The 15,241-nt window shown below is 36.6% G+C and overlaps 1 protein-coding gene across 1 annotated transcript; it reads left to right on the top strand.

Annotated features, from left to right (window-relative positions):
• The first annotated feature begins 6,849 nt into the window (after positions 1 to 6,849).
• On the top strand, positions 6,850 to 14,953 carry LOC144442732 (salivary C-type lectin 1-like). The gene is made up of 5 exons (XM_078132104.1): positions 6,850 to 6,987; positions 7,589 to 7,649; positions 9,239 to 9,617; positions 13,071 to 13,153; positions 14,824 to 14,953. The coding sequence occupies exons 1-5, from the start codon at positions 6,850 to 6,852 to the stop codon at positions 14,883 to 14,885; spliced, it is 723 nt and encodes a 240-aa protein (XP_077988230.1). The 3' UTR covers positions 14,886 to 14,953.
• Positions 14,954 to 15,241: the final 288 nt, after the last annotated feature.

Genomic DNA, 15,241 nt, shown 5'->3' with positions numbered 1-15,241 from the left:
GTCTGTGGTTCAAGTGTCCACTACTTGTCTGTGGTTCAAGTGTCCACTACTAGTTAGCAGTTCAAATGTCCACTACTTGTCTGTGGTTCAAGTGTCCACTACTTGTTAGCAGTTCAAATGTCCACTACTTGTCTGTGGTTCAAGTGTCCACTACTTGTTAGCAGTTCAAATGTTCACAACTTGTCTGTGGTTCAAGTGTCCACTACTTGTCTGTGGTTCAAGTGTCCACTACTTGTTAGCAGTTCAAATGTTCACTACTTGTCTGTGGTTCGAGTGTCCACTACTAGTCAGGTATATTTCGTAGCTATCAGCCCCCTTGGGTAGATGGCAGCATCACTGTTGAAAGTTACCACTTACCTAATTTGTTTAAACTTTACACTGTAATCTCTGTACTTGGAAATCAGTATGCGAAAAAAACAAACTATTTATTACTGTCGATTCATTATGAAAGAGATCCAGACTGTTCCAAATACATAACAGTCTTCACATTTCGATTTAGCATCCCATGAATCTCTTAATTTCGTTTTGTGTTACCATAGCTACAGTTACCATGTTTACTGATTCATGTTTAAGCATGTAAGGGACAAGTCGGAAACCGTAGGGTGAAGTTTAATATGAGGAAATCTTGGAGTTTTTTCAGTGTTTAAACTAGTTATTTGAACAGATAAACCAGCCAAGTATTTATCAAGTCAACCCTCCAAGTAACCACGTCTGGGTGGCCGCTTTAAGCCTTTGTTCTGCATTTGTTTTTATGAATTTCTGTTTTTGTATGACTTTGTGAACTTTGCACGGCGAGGTTTCATTTCACTCCAGTGATATGTATTTTTCATGCAGAAAGAATTTTATAATTGTGCAAGTAATGACAACTTATGGGGATGGGGGCACCTGAAGATCACTGTGTCAAGCTTTCATGTGTGACAACAATGTTTGCATTGGTCGGATGTCGCAACTGTCATTTCATCAACATAGCTTACTTATATACTGTTAACATCCGTCGCCCAGATGTAACTTATCTACTTCATTTTTTTGTTGCCGTTACAGAGTGGGTTGGGTACACAACATATATATTTAGTCCAGTGTTCTTTCACGTCCCTGACAGTTGTCATGGATTCAAAGGGGAACACCACTGCAGGAAATAAGGCATGATTTTTGCTATAATTTGAAGGTAATGAAACACTTGGGAGTCATCAGTATATTTATATACTATTACAAATACATGTCTGTTGACTCTCCATATGCCATGTCCATGGCCAGGACGTCCACTGAACAATGAATGTAGAACAAGTTTTAACTTGGTGTATCCAGGCAATGTATGTGCTGTAAAAACCCATGAAGTGACTCTCTGTAACCCTAAGTTTGCAAAAAATGTCCTCTTTCCCAGCAGTGGTATTTCCTTACATGTGATTTGATTTAATATGATTGCCATGGTAACATCCATCCATGGCAAGTAAGGGAGAAAAGCCTTAAAGGCCTATATAATCCCTGTAGTGTTCCAGTACTGGTCCAAGACAATTTTAAAGTCTTTAACAGTTTCTGCTCCAATAACATGTTCTGGTAAATTGTTCCAGTGGAGTACAACACGTTGAGAAAAGAAGTATTTCCGGATATTCAATCTGACAGTTGGTTTAAAAATCTTGAGTGAGTGTCCTCTTGTCCTGTTTGTTGGATGGTAGGTGAATAAAACGCTTTGATCAATTTTGTCAAATCCTTTCAGAAAACGAAAGACTTGTATCAAATCTCCTCGCAACCGTCTTTGTTCTAATGTTGTTAAACTGAGTGCTTCTAGCCTTTCAACGTAAGTGAGATGTAGACACTTAATTATTAGTCTATTTGTGTAACAACTTCTGGTAAGAACAGAATACTGTGCTGTCAGAAAATATGGAACTGAATGTAATTATATAACAGACAAATAGACTAATAATTAAGTGTCTACTCTGATATCTTGTGGTGCATATTATCACCATCATTTTTGATTGTATAAAAAGGAGAAAGTTATGATGAAAATAAATAAAAAGAGAGATTTTCATACATTGTTGCGTGATGATGGTTTTGTTCCTCTCCTTATATCAATAATATGAGTGCAAGTATGGTGTGTTCGGGGTATTTGCACGAGTGTTCACTGTGGTTGTACAGTCGCACTTTCACAAGCATAGCTGTACTTTCCTTCCCCCTTCCCTCCCTTCCTCCCTTCCATCTTGAAGTCTTGGTGTTGATTTGATTGACAATCTCAGGGTGAAAACAACCTCTTGTACGTGCCGACACTGTCCAAGAGGCATATTTCGTTGCTTCAGTACTTACTAGTAAAGTTACAATAGCCGTAGAAGTACAATCGCTCTCCGGTTGTTTGGAACATATTTGCAAAAAAAAGTTCCTGTTATCATTGGTAACAGCGTTTAGCGCATGCGTCCGCTACTAAACAAGAAACAGTCGAAATCTCGCGTGAACTGTAGCCTAGACGAATTGTTATTTTCAACGTAAAGAAGCTAACTGGGAGCACACCTCTGGAGCACACCTAACCAAATATCCATATTGTGGAATGATCACATATGAACAAACAAGTTTCATTGAATACTTTGTTTCGTGAACAAATTTCTGGTTTGGAAATTCGCTGTGCAAAAAATGAGAGTTTACTTTTCGGGGGGGGGGGGGGGCGTTACTAAATGTTGCTGGGGCATGGCTGTTAGCCAACCAGTGTTGTTGTTGATAGACAATTTACATGTAACTCATGTCTGTGAATAATTATAACCTACAGATAAATTGTTACATTTTTTTAAATATCAAATTTACATTTCAATATATGATGTGTGTGTGGTGTGTGCGTGTCTGTGTCTGTGTCAGTGTTTGTGTGGGGGTGCATGAGTATCTGTAATTTTATTTGCATGATTTATTTATTGAATTATCCAGGAACGCCAGGTTTTTTTTTTTCAAAATCATTTTAGATAGTGAACATTCTACGCCTCTAGCTCTACCATCGATAGTCAAGAGACAAACAAACAGCGAACATTTTCATTGATTTAGAATAACTCGCCCCAAGAAATGGTTAAACAGATATATTTACTTGATATAATAATAACATGATTAACTGCTAGATACAATAACGACTTGTAGGTGACTGTGCGTCGTATGGAAATAAGGAATACAAATCACCGTATGCCATTTTATCAGTGACTTGTTGGTAGCTGTGTACCAAACAATCAAACAAACAGTTGTGTGTTCGCTGTGACGTCAAATTTAGAATCGTTGTGATTCGGGCTGACGAGAACAGACTTCTAAATAAACTGACGTACTGAATATAGTTCTATCAAATGAGCTGATAAGTTTGAAAACATATATTAGATAATATTATATTATAGAACCAAAGACGGTTTGGTTAATATAACGAAAATTGCTCTGGAATCGTTTAAAAAAAATATGAGAGAAAACCACTTTCGCTGACGTGTCCATAAGGATAATAATGGCGCTGTATGTAGTACGTCAAGGTTATGGGGATTGCTTCCATTTGTGTATGTAAGGGACGATCGTACAATGTCACACAGTTTCAATAACTGCAAACTCCAGTCGTGTTTCTTTCTTTGTTTGTTTGTTTGTTGTGCGATTTGTTTGGTGTGGGTTTTTTGGGGGGGTGGGTGCTGTCGTCATTGCAATTGCTGAACTTCATTTTCGCACTTCTAACCAAATTTCGATCATTTCACGCCTTCAATGATAACAGCTCCAGTATTTACTACTGACATGTTAAAAAGTTGGTAAATATTTACTTCTAATGTGACATACAGAGCTGGATTTCCGGTTGTATATTTATAATTTATGTTTATCATCATCTCAGTAAACAGGTTCATAAGGTTGGGAATTCATGTTTACCAGCATGTTTTTACATAGCATCGATCGTTGTGGTGTGACCGCATCAAGGTTTATATCACAATAAAGGTGTGATGTCGCACTTGTGAATGTTCGTTAGGGGGGAAGGCGGGAGGGCTGTTGTCCTAAACGAACGATGTTCGCTTATTCGGCTTATGCGACATTGTGCGATCTGTCCCTAAGGGTGTCCGTTTTATTTTTAAGTTATCATATCCAAACGTATATATCCTGTAGCTCTTTGATTATAGACAAATTGATAAAATATCGACACCCTCTATTATCCATATACAAAAACAAAATATAACGCAACTGATAGTGATGACAAGATTGCAACATCACAAATGAGTATATGGGTGAAAATTATGATTTCTGAATTAAAATAAAATAAATTAAAATAAATTGAAAAAAAAATTCAATAGGGTTACCTTATTTGGTCAACAAGTTAGTCACGATCATTTTATCCCTTTAGGCTGACGTGTACAAGGATAATGGCGCTGTCCATGTAGTAAAATATCACGCCTAGTGTAATTGGGCAAAACATGTGTCAACATCTCCGGCTCCCCCTCCCTTGCAAATAAAATTTACGAAATAACGCACTTAAAATTGACTTGTATTGTCTCACGAGATGTGAGAAAGCGACTGTCACAGTAGTTAATGATAATTTAGTTTGGGTAGTTTCGATCGATTATTTTCGCTCTACCACCACCGCGACGTATGTATCGCCTTCCTCCGTCGTGTTGACACCAAAAACCACAACAACAAAACAAAAAGAAACAGGCACAGTGAAAAAAAAATTAACGAAAAATTTGTGAATTGTTACAATTTGATATAATGATAACATCTTGACAAGTCAACTTTTCATTTCATATGCTTACAGTGCCGTTTTATTTTGATTTCTGAATTTATACTCAGACAGGTAGTTGGAGCTTTGTTTTCGTATTTTTTGGTTTTATTTTCGATTTAGGCAGGATTTCCATTTTTGTATACTTGCTCGAGCATGTATAGTAATCAATATCCCACACATTTAGAAAAAAAGCACTGAAATAGAACCGTTACGGTATCGATCTCTTTCATATATATTAAACTGATTACACACGGACATCAAGCCAGTGTAGTGTATACAGTACTGTGCAGAGGGGTGATTTAGCTAATCAGAACGATTTGATCGCAACGGTTTCATTTCAAGGATTGGTGTAATTTTCGAATTCAATAAACCAAAATAACAAAAATGTAAGTTACTTGGGTGTTATTCATAATTTGTCGGGTCTCACCTTCGTTTAGTAAGCAGGTCTTCGATTCAGATGTCAAAGTTCACTGGAGAGACACGTTGCATTTACTGGCAAAACAGTTCAGTTACGGTAGATATCTGAAATAATAACCCAGAATGGATCCGTGGAATTCCTTCATAAGATACTTTTTAGACAATGAATGATTATGATTATGGAGATAAGATATATTGTGCAAAAAAAGTCAATGTAACACCAAACTTGCAAATACTGCAAATATGTATTATCAATTTATAGTCACTTTGGATGCAACTTGAAGGGCGCGTGTGTGTGGGTGGGGGAGGGGGGGTACCGTTATTTCTGTCTGTCTGTCCGTCCGTCCGTCCGTCCGTCTGTCTGTCTGTCTGTCTGTCTGTCTGTCTGTCTGTCTGTCTGTCTGTCTGTCTGTATGTATGTATGTATGTATGTATGTATGTATGTATGTATGTATGTATGTATGTATGTATGTATGTACGTACGTATGTATCATGTGTGTTTATATATATACCTACGTATGTACATGTGAGCCGGGTAGCTCGCAGACAATTTTGTTCTAGAAAATGGTTCACTGTGTGACGTTCAGATCTAAATGAACGAATTTCGCCATCTAGAAGTCTAGAAATAGTAACGTTCCTTACAAAAGTGAATTCGAAAACAGAATTTAACAAATATGTTGGTGGGGTCTATTAATACATGAAGCGTGTTTATCACCTTGTAACGTTATAGGGAAGAAGTACATTGTAATGCTAACAAATGGTGGCAGTTAGGTCTGAGATCTTGTGTTTTCGACGATAATATAGGGAACTAGGAGTGAGTGTATTTTGAAACTTCTGTAACCATGGAGTTGATATGGTTTGTGGAATGGAGAGGGAGGGGGGGTATTTTTTAATGTTTTGGTTCACTAAAATTCTCTTTGGCAGTCCAAAAACAGGCAATGCAGTCCTTTCCCAACTTTTAGTACTTTGATGACGTCACTTCTGTTGAGTCAATCCCGATACGTAGTGCCTTATGTCTACGTGTTCTTCATAGGGGATTTCTGTCACGTGATTCCTGTCTTTTGCTTTCCATCTGTTTTGTATGAATAGGGATTAAAAATGCCTCCTTTGTGCTTCTATGATAACATTTTGTATTTTATAATAGTCGATATTTTGTCACCTACCTTACACTGTTTTTATGTAGTTTTTATTCTGTTCAGTATATTCCTTTGTTTTAGCTATAGGAAAGCGATATTATCATCATAATGTGTACAATTAATATGTGGAATTATACTCATGCAAATATCAATAAGCTTATTAACTTCATTGAGTGACAGGTGAATTGAACATGCTCAGTAAACCACATTAGATCTTAAGATTATAACCATGGCAACAAAGCTTCCGGGGGGTAACAGTAAAATATCATGTACAACCAGATGTTTTTTGCAACGAGTCCTTATTTGATTGGCTGTGCTTTCATCTCATGTAATAAGCCTGAAATAGCAATTTTGCTACAGAATGTGCAAACCAATAACCATTTATGTACACAATGAAAAAGTAAACATCTTCGAGAATAGCTCTATACTGACCCAGATATGTGGTAAAGGGCGAACTCCAATGACATGGTAATATTTTTAGTATAATCATCAGTAAAATTATCTCAACTGAAATTATTAGTTGTCCTCAATCAAAACATTGTAAAACTGTATCAAAACATCAAAGGATTAGAGATATTTAATCTTGATTTGTATTCAATGATACAACAAATCAATAGGAGTGCACCCCCTGACCTTTCAATACTTAGATATAGCTCCCCATTCTGTTGGAAATTCATCAAAGCGAGTTTCATCGACGACGCATCACCTGAAGAAGTGTCTCATAGAACCATAACGGTAAGTTAAATTCAAAATACCTCTCATATCTCACCATGCTTTGGTCTTCGCATACTCAGCACGTTCAAATTTTGTGTTCTGTGTGATGGCAAGATTTTAAATTGAAGTTAAATTCACAACTGCCTCTACATATCTCACCACGCTTTGGTCTTCGCATAGTTAGCATGTTCACATTCTGTGTTCTGTATGACGGCAAGATTTTAAATTGAGCATCATTCAAAGTAGATGCAAGGATGTGAACATTAAGAAATTAAGAGATCTACTGATTACGTCGTTCATAGATCCTCTTCCAAGCTATGATTCGTATGCATACTGAAAGTACCGACACATTTGCTTTCAATATGTTATCGCCATATTGGTGTAAAAACTTTATATATTCATCAAATCTATGTCCATAAAATGCTGAAATTAGAAAGGAAAAAAAAAACTTCCTTCCGATCACGTGATTGTTAGTAAATTAAAATGACACGTTGCATAAACAGGAAGTTTTAAAACTCTGCTCCACAATTTGCTTTACTGACGATTTACACCCTGTCGTTGTTTGTGTTTTAAGTGAACGTAAGTATTCTTGCTGTGGTGTCATTATTTTGTTCTTTTACAGAACAAAAATGGATCTGAAGTTGGCTGTTATTTTCCTGTGTGGGATTTCCTATGCTACTGCAGTAAGTATGGATAATTTATATATAGGTTTCTTGGATCTTATTCAATCATTCTTTCCTTATCATATCATAATTATTATATCATATCATATCATATCATATCATATCATATCATATCATATCATATCATACCATGCCATGCCATAACCATGCCATACCCTACCTTACCCTACTCTACCCTACCCTACCCTACCCTACCATACCTTACCATACCCTACCCTACCCTCCCATACCACAAACCATACCATACCATACCATACCATACCATGTCATATCATACCATACCATGCCATGCCATACCACACCACACCACACCACACCATACCACACCCCCAACACACCACACCCCTACCCTACCCTATCCTATCCATCATATCCATTTTTTACTATGTCTATGTAAAATATATAGGAAAATCATAACATCATTGAATTTCTTGTCCACACACAAAAAAAAATGTTCAACAAAAACCGTTCAGAAAACATCAGAATGTCTGCATATCCTGCCCAGTAAACAAAACGTCCCTCTAACAAAAACCGTTCAGAAAACAACACAGTGTTTCTATTAACTTGTCCTCCTTGAATGTTAGTCAACATTTATTTCACTATCACTCTGTAGGGTATTTCTGAAAAGCATCTATAAAAATCCATGAGACGCATACCCTGCCCAATAAACAAAAAAAAGTCGTCTATCAAACTCCAATTAGAAAACAATGCAGTATTGCTTTCTAACTTGACTCGATATTATTTATGATTGTGTAAAGAAAACAGGCACGTATATACGATCGACTAACTTATTATATATAGGAATATGGTATAAGCATTCTAAACTGACGTGTTAGTGATTGAACATATGGAAAACATGCTTAGAAAATGTTCAAATTCCCTAATCCGTAATTTCTTTTATAAATTTCCAATCCTGACCTATTGGAGCTAACCTAGAAAAAATAGCATAATTCCTAGTAAATGCAATAACTTTAAACCAAAAATTAGTTCAAAATTTAATCGGTAGACATTTTTCTGAAAATCCGTTTAAATTTGAATTAATCAATGTTTGTTTTTCGGCGATGCTTGCTATGATAAGTGCATAATATGCATGGCATAGATCTTTCTTTGGGTCACAGTGTCACTTTTAATTAAGTTTTGAAATATACAATTTTATGTTGATTTAACCGGATGTTCATTGTCTCTCCCTCTCTCCACGCGATTCAGGAACTTGCAGGTAAGACTTGTACAATATGACATCTATCGTATAAGTTGAAATTGAAACTTACATGTATGTATGTATGTATGTATGTATGTATGTATGTATGTATGTATGTATGTATGTATGTATGCATGCATGCAGGTAGGGAGGTAGGTAGGTAGGTAGGTAGGTAGGTAAGTAGGTAGGTAGGTATGTAAGTAAGTAGGTAGGTAGGTATATTTGTGTGCTTGCGTGTGCGTGTGAGTGTGTGTGTGCGTGTGTGTGTGTGTGTGTGTGTGTGTGTGTGTGTGTGTGTGTGTGTGCGTGTGCGTGTGTGCGTGTGTGTGTGTCCTTGAGATCTCATTACGGGTTTCAAAATGATCTTCATTATACTTGTAAACCTATGCAGGAACTTGTAGTCTTAACCTTGGCAATGGTGACTGTGTTGTATACGGATTCTTCTGTGAGCAAGATGCATTAGCTGATCGCAAATACTACAACGCTGCTGAAGACTTTTGTGCAGATCAAGGCGGTCGTCTTGCTGTATTGGACTCCAAGCTCAAAGATGACGCGGTACGAAACTACATTATTGACCATGACCTGGACGGACCCCCCTGTATAAAGAAAAAGGGATTCTGGTTTGGTTTAAGCGATCGAGGATCAGGCAGTGAAGGCGCGTTTAAATGGGCTGGAGGTGAAGTATATGGGGCATACACGAATTGGGCTGGACGTAATCCAAATAATAATACCAAACGTAATTCTAAAGGACAAGATTGTGTTCAACTATGGTACGTGCTCCTACAATATCTTCATTTTCAATTATATTAATCTAAAAAGTACTGTCATTAACACTATGTGGACGTATGGACAGTGAACTATTTGTCATCGTCAAATTCAGTTTATACCTTTGTCATACTTCAGGACATGTCGACAGACCGTTTCCTCTTCGCGTAGAAAAAAAAATCTCACCTCTTCCATCATGATATAGTAGCACCGGACCTTCTCTGATGTCGGGTCAATATGTATAGATTTGAATATCAAATCATTTCATTTGTATTTGAATATCGCATAAAACGACTGAGATTATTTTTAATTCTTTAAATCTATTTAATGTAGGATGGTTCTCTGGAATCAATTTTAAAAATGTCAAATCTCTTTATAAAACGTTGCCATGTGAAAACTTTTTTTTGTTGTCCTTATCTTAGGGTGGCCCATTTTGTTCACAGGGGAGTCAACAATCTTTTATGTTCAGCTATACGTTATTATTCATAGTATATGGGTTACATATTGTATCGAAATTGGCTGAATTTTGAAATACTTTTCACCTGTATTTTCAAAGTGTGTATGCCTGTATGGTTAATGGTTAACTTCAATTTTTTGTCATCGTAATCGAAAATGAATTCGAATTTTTTTTATACTAACTAAAAGTAATTAGAGCTTTATTTCCGCACTGCATGCTACGTTCAGAATGTGTAAAGATATTCTGTACTTAAAAAGCTTGTTACAGGTAGAATTTATTTCCCAAAATCCGGAATCCGGAATCATAGTGGCGAATATGATCATTACGCTCACACTAATTACATGCGAAACGAATCCCATATGCGATATGGCACCGATGCTCGATGACGTCATTATTAATCCTTTAGGTAACGTAAGGGGCGAAATCAATAGTGCAATATAGGATAAAAACTAAATTGTTTCAGTTTGGTGTGGGAGTTGAATCATTTTAGTTCTAATCCAACAAAAATAATTTTAACGGAACCTGTTCTGTACCCTAAATACAATTTTATTTTATAAATATCAAGTCGAGATAAAAGTATTGTCGCTGTAGTCGATACATGACACTAAATACATGTTGGGAACGAAGACTTTGTATTCACTACATCCTAATATAAATTGATTGTCATATACAATTATCAATTTAGTTAAAAGGGGTACCCGTGGAGTGGGGTGTGACACTTAACTGAAAGAATTTAGGTGTTTTTTTTTACTTCGATCTGGCCCCTAACGTATAATAAATTGTGGCGATAACACGCCCCGGTAGTTTCTTGTTGTTGTTGTTGTTGTTGTTGTTGTTGTTGTTGTTGTTGTTGTTGCGCTGCTGCTGCAGCTGATGTTGTCCCCAACGTTATTTATTCACCACAAACAACAGTCTGAAAATACTACAAAACGAAACATATCGTTGACATTTTTTCTAAAATCACAAACGAATACATATTACATTTATTCATCAACCCTATGTGTAAAGAATAGTTTAATTTCTGACACTTGATGATGCTGTCTGGAAGTTATTGCCTGAAATAGCCTAAAAGTTGGCTTTAAGAGTAAAAATCTCCAGAGCTTCTAAGGGGACCCCCCCCCCCACAAGAGGTGGACATATCCTAGTCTAAAGCCCTTGTCCCTACCTCTTACTGTCAAGATGCTATTAAACTTTTCTTTTAATATTTCAACCCTATGTAGTTGTTTTTTACATGTTGGTGCTGTCTTGTAAAGCTTGGAAATTATTGTCTGAAAGGGTCTGAATAGCCCAAAATTGGTAAAACATCTCCAGGGCTTCTAGGGGGATCCCCTAGGACCCCATCCCATGATAATTGTACATATTCCCATCTCAAGCTTCCCCCTACCTTTTTCAAGATGTATGCTATTAAACTATCATAAAAATTTCAACTATGTGTAGTTGCTAATTACATGTTGTGCTCTCTTATAAAGCTTTGAAATTATTACCCAAAAGGGTCTGAATAGCCTAAAAATTGACTTCAATTGCGCTTCTAGGGGTCTCCCCTTGGGACACCATGAAAGGTCTACATATTCTCGTCTCAAACTTTCCCCCTGCCTTTTACAGACAAGATGCTATTAAATTCCTTTTCAATATATAAACCCTGTGTAGTCGCTAATTTAGTATGATGCTATCCTATAAAGTATTTAGTTAAGCAGTCCACTCTGAGTCACAATGAAATACCTGTCATGTAAATATGAAATATCAGGGGGAGGGGTCACTATATTTTAGAATTAAGTGATGGGGGGGGGGGGGGCAGCCTGTTTTCGATTTTAAAGAATGGGGGGGGGGGGGGTCAGTGACTTTTCGTCGGCCCGGTGGAAAAATTAACCGACCACCCCATCCCGACCCCCCCCCCCCCCCAGGCCGCAGAAACTGACAGGTCCCTTAGTAAGATTGTTGTCTAGCTCGGCAATGCTTTCTTTCAGGGTTCATAATTTTCGTCGCATGCTGTAGATGGTGAATCAATCATCATGTGCCACATTTTCCATCACGTGACCATACTTTGGGAACCTTCAATATTTACAGGGGAGGGCCAGAGGAAATCATACATGGTCTGTTAAGTGAAACTGTCCCCCCCCCCCCATTCTTCATTTGTAAAAAGTGACCTCCCCTTTGTCCCATTTTGTAAAACATGACCTTCCCCATGACAATTGCATATACTGATCGGTAATCAATCAGATACCGTCCATTCATCAATGCACATACAGTATTCTGTACATGACCCTGTGTTGTTCATGTTGATAGTTTTTTGGAACTGGTTTTGGAACTGTATATCTTTAACACGAGAAAGCAATCACTGATTATTGTTTATGACAGTATGAGATTCATATTATATTGCAGAAATAATTTATATTTATTGTTCAATTTAATATTTATTTGTTTATTGTTTATACAGAGTTTAATTTTGGGAGAATGCCAATGTGTGGTACAGATTTGAAAGGCTATATAATTATGTATTTCTTCAACAAAAGAGTGATAAACTTAACACCGGTTACTGTAACTGTTAACTATATGTAGATATTTTAACAACAACATTCACGGACAGTGTGAGATGGTACACTCAATAAAATGCATCGTTTTATTAAACAATTTTCTTACATAAATATATGTTGTTGTAATTTGGCATGTAAAATACTCGTAAAAATAAATGTTGAGTGCTCATGTCACTTTTAAATCTCAAAACACACAAAACAAATTGGCAATCATTAAATCTTCAATTTGGTCACAAACCTACGGATTGTAAAATGTGACCCTCTCCCGAACATTTTAATGCAAAACATGACCATCCACAATTAGAACAGGTTCGTAAAATGTGACACCCCCCCCCCCCCGATTCCTCCAGCCCTCGCCCTATAAAGACTGAAGGCTCCCTTACGATGTAGTTAAATAAACTCTGAGTTACTTTTGTTTTAGTGAATACCTAATCCTAATGACTAAGACAATTGTTCTTATTCATGCATAGGTTTAGAAAGAATAAATTTTGGGGTCAATGGGATGACGATTACTGCAACTATCGACCCAAAGGGTTCGTTTGTGAAATCCCTGGTAAGTATTTGCTGTAATGTAACAGTTTTTTTGTAACAGTCGCATCAAGTTTTCCTGGCAATTTTATTTTGCAATCTTTCAATATTTAAATATGTTACATTTACTACCAAACAATAGAGACTATAGCTTTTAAATTAGGCGACAAACGTCTCACACAAGATTTTTTTTTGTTATATACAAATTGCACAAACGACATAAAAGTATACATTATGTAGATAGCGCATGGCCATATATACAAGTACAAAGATGCATTTTATCTCACTGTGAACACAATTCCCAGCTCATCAGCGACGAGCAAAGTTCAACGCAAAGCTGTTTATTTATATTCACAGTGATGCAACATGTAACATTTTATGTAGGGCCTCTATAACGGTGTGTAATTCATAACAAAAACGTGTACGTAGTTTGAGACATTGTGTCGTCTAATTGGAAATGTACAGTCACTCTGGTTTGGTAGTAGCACACATGAATCAGGTTGATCATTGCCATTTTGATATTTGTTTGTGATTCGAATTGTGCAAAAGTCATTCTAAGTATTTCCTCATTGTTTGACAAAAATGTGACAAAAATGTGACAAAAATGTGACGTTTAAATCCTGACTCAAATGATGAGACCAACAGTGATTCAATCAATCAATCAATCAATCAATCAATCAATCAATCAATCAATCAATCAATCAATCAATCAATCAATCAATCAATCAATCAATCAATCAATCAATCAATCAATCAAGCAATCAATCAATCAATCAATCAATCAATCAATCAATCAATCAATCAATCAATCAATCAATCAATCAATCAATCAATCAATCAATCAACCAACCAACCAACCAACCAACCAACCAACCAACCAACCAATCAACCAACCACTCAATCAATCAATCAATGAATCAATCAATGTTGCTGTTATATTTGTCTCGGGGTTAAAACTGTCAGTACCATAATATTTGGATTGGGTTTTTCTTTATCTAGTAAGGCACGTCCTTCTATTATTCTACACATGTAAGCACATAAAAATGACATTCCCTTGCCATTTACGCCATGACAACGTCATGAAAATGCTCGTTTACGTCATTTGTTCTGTGGTACTCGTAACACAATGAGTGCAAGTATTCACAGTCGTCTATTCTTTCTCTCGTTTCTTTTCCTTTCTCAAATTCGTGCAGGTAAAGATATATTATTTTCCAACATCTCTTTTCATTCAGTTGGAAAAATTATCCGTGTGACATATGTGACAAAGGGTTTTGCCATCGCGGGCTGGCTTTAAGTACTACTTATCTGTTATATGACTCCAAATAACAAAGTTCCAGCACAATACATCACTTATTTTCTTTGGCTGTGCGAAGAATTAGAAAAGTATTGGCGGAATGATGTAAAATAACCAACTAATACTTGCCTGGATATTGCAGTGAGAGATTGAATGTAACACCAACTTCTGTAAAACTTAATCTGCTCCTAGCTACACTTGGTCCATTGTTCAATATGTTATCGTCTTGGGATTTTTTTTTTCATATTCTTAAAACTCTAAAAATGATGGATCGTAACTTGACCGCAAATTGCTCTAAGGGAATCTCATGTTTGCTTTACATTCACCATTCTCTTGAAAAAAATATACCAAATGATTGATCTGAATCACCAACTCATATGTTTATTCTATTTTATCTTCAGTGCCTGGTTGCGACTATGCTGACGAGGGTTGCAACGCCGAAGACCATCCATCATGCGTGTAAAACGCCGGCGGAGGAAGCCGCTGAGGCACGAAGTAATGACTTTGTATTTCCGATCATTACGTCATCCAGTCTTCGGTATTACTCGGTATATTCCGGGTTTCTATTTTCCTCTTTAGAACTGATTGTGTAATTAGATGGTATTCACCGTAATAAATAATGCATCAAAAAGACATACGTATGTTGTGTGTTATGATTTATTTTCTAGAAACAGATTCGTGGGTCTGACCACAGGGGACACGGGATTACGTTATTATTTACACCAAATAAGCAACGAAACAACATATAGAAAAATCTATCAAAACGTATGTATGTATGTATGTATGCATGTATGTATGTATGTATGTATGTATGTATGT

Source organism: Glandiceps talaboti, chromosome 11 (assembly GCF_964340395.1).
Source record: "Glandiceps talaboti chromosome 11, keGlaTala1.1, whole genome shotgun sequence".
Classification (NCBI taxonomy): domain Eukaryota; kingdom Metazoa; phylum Hemichordata; class Enteropneusta; family Spengelidae; genus Glandiceps; species Glandiceps talaboti.
This window is presented reverse-complemented; position numbering and strand designations above follow the sequence as displayed.

What these genes read in the sequence shown, in the direction of transcription:
- LOC144442732 (XM_078132104.1), top strand. Translation starts at nt 6,850, where the DNA reads ATGATACAACAAATCAATAGGAGTGCACCCCCTGACCTTTCAATACTT. An exon ending in TGTCTCATAGAACCATAACG is followed by an intron (nt 6,988 to 7,588) that starts GTAAGTTAAATT and finishes GTTCTTTTACAG; the next exon opens with AACAAAAATGGATCTGAAGT. An exon ending in CAAGATTGTGTTCAACTATG is followed by an intron (nt 9,618 to 13,070) that starts GTACGTGCTCCT and finishes ATTCATGCATAG; the next exon opens with GTTTAGAAAGAATAAATTTT.